Source organism: Cherax quadricarinatus, chromosome 1 (genome assembly GCF_038502225.1).
Source record: "Cherax quadricarinatus isolate ZL_2023a chromosome 1, ASM3850222v1, whole genome shotgun sequence".
Classification (NCBI taxonomy): Eukaryota; Metazoa; Arthropoda; class Malacostraca; order Decapoda; family Parastacidae; genus Cherax; species Cherax quadricarinatus.
The window spans coordinates 102,791,713-102,799,379 of record NC_091292.1 but is presented as its reverse complement, the minus strand read 5'-3'; the positions used below and the strand labels follow the sequence as shown (position 1 = coordinate 102,799,379).

Here is a 7,667-nt window from a genome sequence, read left to right as displayed (position 1 = left end):
CCCTACTGGGCAGACCTTTCCACTCATCAACTACCCTATTACCAAACCAGTACTTTCCTACAGCCTTTCAAAATCTAAACTTATCTAATTTGAATCCATTATTGCGGGTTCTCTCTTGGAGGGATATCCTCAAAACCTTATTTATATCCCCCGTTAATACCCATCTTCCACTTATTCATTTCGATCATGTCTCCCCTCATTCTTCGTCTTACAAGTGAATGTATGTACTTTAAGGGTTTTCAATCTTTCTTCATACGGAAGATTTCTAATGCTATGTATTAATTTAGTCATTCTAAGCTGAATGCTTTCTAATAAATTTATATCCATTCTGTAATATGGAGACCAGTGAATTTTTTTTGTTTATTTTCACCTGCATACATTAATTTTTGTCTGAAGCTTAACTTCAGGCAAGAACATAATCATGGGTTTTCCATGTAGGATACAGACTGTTAATCCATACTTATAATAAATGTAAATTCTTGGAAAATGAAAATAACTGTTTTCTAAAGCAAACACACATCAATACTTTCAGCCGACTAATACATTAACAGTGGCATTTAGTACCACAAACTTTATCATATTACAATATCAACTAATTAATAGGTTTAATTAAAGAACATTTGTGGTAATATTTAAGTACAGTATTATACCTATAACTATACATATAATGGAAGCCTAAATTTTACAGTCCATAAAAATTATTCATAGCAATAATAAATTAATGCATAATGCTTTAATTTGACAGATTAGTTGACAAAACACTGCCAAACAATATTATTTTTTTAGATAAAAAATTATTGTCAAAGATATGAAAATATTTACTGCCGTCAAGAAAAGTGCATAGAACACAAGAAATTATCTTACACAATAATTCTTGTGAAATACAGACATGAAGCTTATGATATATCCTCAAAAGACAACAATAAAAATATACAGTAATATTCTTGTGAATAATACATGCACAAGGATGTAACAATTTAAGAAAATTCTGAATAATACAAATTGAACATCTCTCTTATTCTGAGAAAATAATCCAAATGAACTTTTCCAAACCGAAATTTTGAGTTTTTATTTTTTTTTAAATGCCTAATTTTAAAGATCATTCCAATTTCAACAAGGATATGTTACTGTACAAAACTAATATGGAAATACAAGTAAATAATATGAGTTCTGCATGATACACTGTTTACATTTCTTAGCCACAGGCAACATATGGGTGATTACCACAGAACATTACTGGAATTATGTTTTGGAGGTCGTGGGTCATGGTCCAGATCACTGCACTCATCTAGTCCAAACACCTCAAGATTCCTAAATCTGAAATTATTGTAGACATATTTAGTATTGAATTATTTTATAAATGGCTGATTAAGGTAAACTACTGCCTTTTACTTCTTAGTATTAAGAAATAAAAAGCAAAGTTAAATTAGTTATTGTATGGGGACAGTTTCTAAATAATTTTTTTATTTGAACTAGTCTCTGTTTTTATTTTAACACTGACCATCTCCACCGAGGTAGGCTGACCCAAAAATATTAAGCATTTTCACTATCACTCCATCACTGTCTTGCCAGAGGCATACCAATGCTACAGTTCACCGGTGGCCTGGTGGCTAAAACTCTCGCTTCACACATGAAGGGCCCGAGTTCGATTCCCGGTGGGTGGAAACATTTCGGCGAGTTTCCTTACACCTGTTGTCCTGTTCACCTAGCAGCAAATAGGTACCTGGATGTTAGTCGACTGGTGTGGGTCGCATCCTGGGGGACAAGATTGAGGACCCCAATGGAAGTAAGTTAAGACAGTCCTCGATGACACACTGACTTTCTTGGGTTATCCTGGGTGGCTAACCCTCCGGGGTTAAAAATCCAAATGAAATCTTATCTTATCTTATCTTACAGTATCTCCATCCTCCTTCAGAATGTAGGCACTGCATTTCCCACCTCCAGGATTCAAGTTGGGCTAACTGGTTTTCATAACTCTCTTCATAAACATTACCTTGCTAACATTCCAACAGCACATCAAGTCATAAAAACCACTTGCCTCTACTCATCCAGCATTCTTTTATTCAAGATCTCTTCATGCTATATTCTCAGAACTACTGTATGAAGTACATAAGCTTAATAATACTGTGAAGGGATTCAGGGAAACCAGCTAGCTAGACATGAGTCCTGGAGATGGGAAGTACAATGCCTGCACTTTAAAGGAGGGGTTTGGGATATTGGCTGTTTGGAGTGACATCTAAACTGTTGTTTCTGAGTCCCTTGGCAAAGACAGTGATTATGTATGAATGATGGTGAAAGTGTTGAATGATGATGAAAGTTTTTTCTTTTTTGGGTCACTCTGCCTTGGTGGGAAACGGCCAATGTTAAAAAAAAAAATACTGCATGAATTTAGGCTGAGCAGTGGTTTATTTAAAATATAATTATCATGCTGAGTGAGTGTTTACTTCATAAATGTATGATGCACAGTGGATAAATTTAAAAATAACTTAACTAGATAATGTATACAGTCTCTCCTTAGTGACATATTCGTTTACCAATGACTCGAACTTACAATGGGCTCTCTGACCAGTATGCATACCTAAATAATGTATATTAAACCTGATTTCCTTTATTCTATTTATTACAATATACAGACCACTACTGTATAAACATTTAAAATAGTGTAAAGTGAAAATGTTATAAATAGTGCAAAGGTGACATTAAAACAACATCAAAGATGGATGACACAAACCCACTACCATTATAGTATGCTCCTTGCTTAGCAATGAATTCATTTACTGACGTGGTCTTAGGAACGGAACTCTGTTGTTAAGTGAGGAGAGGCTGTATTTTTTGTGTTCAACATTACAAAGGACATGAGGAATTACCGATACATATTCTAAACAGTTCTACAAAACAGTGAGATTTGCCTCATGAATTTCTCACTGCTTGAATTACAACAGTAAAGGTACAAATTTACAGTGCCTAAAGATTTAAAGCATAACAAAAACAAATACGAGACAGAACATACAAAACAGAAGGTCATCTCAGAAAGAGCTGGAAGGATGGGTAAGGTTCATCTCAGAAAGGGTTGGAAGGAGGGGGTATGGGTCATCCCAGAAAGGGTTGGAAGGAGAGGTAAGGGTCATTCCAGAAAGGGTTGGAAGGAGGGGTAAGGGTAATTCCAGAAAGGGTTAGGAGGAGTAAGGTTCATTCCAGAAAGGGTTGGAAGGAGAGGTAAGGGTTATCCCAGAAAGGGGTTGGAAGGTGGGGTTAAATGTCATCCCAGAAAGGGTTGTTTGAGGGAGGGATAAAAAAGGTTTTGAGTGATAGGGGCTTGTGTGAGTGCATTATATTGGAGTGAGTGGTGACAATGATTTTATGACTTGACATGTTGGAGTGTGAGCAAGGTAACATTTATGAAGGGATTCAGGGGAAACTGGTTAGTCACACTTGAATTCTGGAAGAGGGATGTACAGTGCCTACAAAAATTATCAATTACTGTACAATACATGTATCTGGAAAATAAAATTTTTATTACAGTATCTTAATATTTAATGAATATAATGCAAATTACCTCCTTCTAAATATATCAACGGTATCATTTTTATTTTCTGTACTCATTGAGGTCCACCAATCTGTCCGACCAAGAATTCTAAGATCACTAACATTGCGGAGTATACCAAAGATTACATCCTCATCAAGATCCCGTTGCAATCCAAGTCTTAGTTCCTCCAGTCTCCTTAAGCCATTTCTTTTCACAGCAAAATGTAACTGAAATTATATAATATAATTGAAATTATATACTGTACATATACTATGACTTTTTTAACACACTGGCCATTTCCCAATGAGACAGGGTGACCTAAAAAAGAAGAAATGAAAATTTTTCTCCATTTTACATTTAGTAATTTATACAGAAGAAGAGGTTATTAGCCCCTTGTTCCCAGCATTTTAGTAGCCTCTTATGACACTTATGGCTTACAGAGAAAGGATTCTTCTCCTCTTCTCCATGGAGTATATATGACACTTCCTAATCAAATTTGAGTTCAGTTTACTGAACAAGTTTATAATAATTAAAATCACATCCAATATAAATTTTCTGTACAGGCTTAAAAATTACTGTACATATTTATATCTGAATAAAGTACAGTAACTACATATAATAACATGGCTGGAACAATTCCCATTTACCCTACCACCTGGAGACAAATCTTTGAGCTATGCAGGACTCTCATCATTAATGTTGGACTATCATCACTCATGGCTTGATAATGACCTAGGACAGACCATGGGGGAGGGAAGAGCTTCCTTAGTTACACTAACCCATTCTGATACTTTCATCCCTAACTTAGCATGACTATGTTTCTTATCTTTTAGGTACAGTAAAATATTTTTTAAATTATGTTATTACCTTACTTATGTTGTTTCTTCTGTTATACAACCTAGTCTAGGAATATGCAGTTCACTCATCCTTCTCTTTCCTATCCGACAACTTTCAGTCTAACTGTAGGTCTCCAAAAGGTTTTTGAAAACAACAACTTTCCATTAATAAAATAATTTTGGTACTCAATAAAAAATTTTGTTCTTTCTAGATCTCATTCACTCTTTCTTATAAGACTCTTCATTACAGTGCTGTGTTTTGCACAGTATGCTCATTAAGAATATTGGTCTTTATTTTGGATTTTCTTGCCAGAGATCTTTTCAAGTCAAAGGAAAATGTGTTGGAGGAGTAAGAGATGGTATGGTACATATACTAGACTAAATAAGGATGGAGATATCTAGTTGAGCAAGAAAACAGGTACATCTTGCTACTTCTACTTACACTTAGGTCACACTACACATGCATGCACACTTATATGTATACACACCCATCTGAATTTTCTTCTATTTTCTTAACATTTCTTCTTTTTTATTTCCCTTCAACTCCATGGTCAAGTGGAGAAAAAAAAAAAAAAGTCCTTCTTCCCTAAGCCATGTGTCTCGTAAAAGGCAATGAAACAGCCGGAAGCAAAGGGCTAATAACCCCTTTTCCATGTAAAGAAGAGAAACTTTTGTTTCTTCTTTTTCGAGTCACCCTGCTGAAAAAAAAAAGTCATATATGTACAGTATATAGTCAAGGGGAGACCTTGTGATATGCTGCTGATAATGACATTTCACCTACAAAAGGCTTTGTCAAGTACAGGAAATATGCATTATATGTATAGATGAAGAATATCAATGTTTTACATACTTTCCACAAACACACTGTAAAAGTCATAGACTGGAGAATTCTCAGTAAATTAGATTTTTTGCAATAAATGGAAAAATAATTCTATTATCAGCTACAGTATAATGCATGGGATAAGGTGCAATGATGTTCTTAATTCTCAGTCACCTCAAAACCTTGTGCTTGAATTATTTAATTTAGTCTCATATTTACATATTACAGAATCCTTATTTGTGAATGTTACATAAGAACATAAGAAAGGAGGAACACTGCAGGAGACCTGTTGGCCCATACTAGGCAGGTCCTTTACAATTCATCCCACTAACAAAACATTTGCCCAACCCAATTTTCAATGCCACCCAAGAAATAAGCTCTGATGTGAAAGTCCCACTCAAATCCAACCCCTCCCACTCATGTACTTATCCAACCTAAATTTGAAACTACCCAAAGTCCCAGCCTCAATAACCCAACTAGGTAGACTGTTCCACTCATCAACTACCCTATTTCCAAACCAATATTTTCCTATGTCCTTTCTAAATCTAAACTTATCTAATTTAAATCCATTACTGCGGGTTCTCTCTTGGAGAGACATCCTCAAGACCTTATTAATATCCCCTTTATTAATACCTATCTTCCACTTATACACTTCGATCAGGTCTCCCCTCATTCTTCGTCTAGCAAGTGAATGTAACTTAAGAGTCTTCAATCTTTCTTCATAAGGAAGATTTCTAATGCTATGTATTAATTTAGTCATCCTACGCTGAATGTTTTCTAACGAATTCATGTCCATTCTGTAATATGGAGACCAGAACTGAGCTGCATAATCTAGGTGAGGCCTTACTAATGATGTATAAAGCTGCAGTATGACCTCTGGACTTCTGTTGCTTACACTTCTTGATATAAATCCCAGTAATCTATTTGCCTTATTACGTACGCTTAGGCATTGCTGTCTTGGTTTAAGGTTGCTGCTCACCATAACCCCCAAGTCCTTTTTGCAATCTGTATGGCTAAGTTCTACATCATTTAACTTATAAGTACTAGGGTTATGGGCACTCCCAAGCTTCAGAACCTTGCATTTATGTACATTGAACTGCATCTGCCACTTTTCTGACCAAGAATAGTTTGTTTAAATCCTCCTGAAGTTCCATAACATCTACGTTTGAATCAATTATCCTACCTATCTTTGTGTCATCGGCGAATTTCCTCATATCACTTGTAATTCCCTCATCAAGATCATTGATATATATATTATAAACAACAACGGGCCCAAGACTGATCCCTGTGGAACGCCACTTGTTACAGATCCCCACTCGGATTTAACCCCATTTATGGACACTCTCTGCTTCCTGTCAGTGAGCCATGACTCGATCCACGAGAGCACTTTTCCCCCAATGCCATGAGCTGCCACTTTCTTTAACAGTCTATGGTGCGGAACTCTATCAAAAGCCTTACTAAAATCTAAGTAAATAATATCAAATTCTTTATCGTGGTCAACAGCCTCAAAAGCTTTACTGAAGAAAGTTAATAAATTAGTTAGACAAGACCGGCCTCTTGTGAATCCATGCTGAGTATCATTAATCAAGCTATGCTTATCGAGATGGCTTCTTATAATCTCAGCTATAATTGACTCTAGTAATTTGCCTACAATTGAGGTCAGGCTTATTGGGCGGTAATTTGACGGTAACGACTTGTCCCCTGTTTTAAAAATAGGAATTACATTAGCCATCTTCCACATATCAGACACTATACCTGTTTGAAGAGATAAATTAAAAATATTAATTAATGGTTCACAGAGTTCCATTTTGCATTCCTTAAGAACTCTTGAAAAAACCTCATCAGGACCCGGCGACTTATTTTGCTTCAGTCTGTCTATCTGCTTCACAACCATTTCACTAGTGACTGTGATGTTACATAATTTATCTTCTTCTAGCCCACTATAAAAATTAATTACTGGAATATTGTTAGTGTCTTCCTGTGTAAAAACTGAGAGAAAATAATTATTTAAAATTGAGCACATTTCATTCTCTTTGTCAGTAAGGTGCCCATAGTTATTTTTAAGGGGACCTATCTTATCTCTAACTTTTGTTCTATGGACCTGGAAAAAACTTTTTGGGTTAGTTTTAGAATCCCTAGCAACTTTAATTTCATAGTCCCTTTTAGCTTTTCTTATCCCCTTTTTAATGTCCCTCTTAATGTCAATATACTGATTCATAAGATGACCCTCACCTCTTTTGATATGCCTATAAATTCCTTTCTTATGCCCTAGTAGATATTTCAGCCTATTATTCATCCATTTTGGGTCATTTCTATTTGATCTAATTTCTTTATATGGGATAAACGTTCTTTGAGCAGCATGTATAGTGTTCAGAAAACTGTCATATTGATAGCTCTCTTCGTTACCCCAGTCAACAGATGATAAGTGTTCTCTAAGCCCATCGTAATCTGCTAAGCGAAAATCTGGGACTGTTACTGAGTTATC

The 7,667-nt window shown here is 35.5% G+C and overlaps 1 protein-coding gene across 2 annotated transcripts in view; it reads right to left on the bottom strand.

The window, feature by feature from the left end:
* Positions 1-326: 326 nt before the first annotated feature.
* Positions 327-7,667, bottom strand: part of LOC128689059 (uncharacterized) — a 22,340-nt gene continuing 14,999 nt past the window's right edge. For both annotated transcript variants that reach the window (XM_070085493.1, XM_070085486.1), the window contains 2 exons: positions 3,557-3,753; positions 327-1,317 (listed from right to left, as the gene is read on the bottom strand). In XM_070085493.1, the coding sequence (XP_069941594.1) occupies positions 1,221-1,317; positions 3,557-3,753 (294 nt within the window). In that variant the 3' untranslated portion in view covers positions 327-1,220. The remainder of the gene's footprint in view (positions 1,318-3,556; positions 3,754-7,667) is intronic.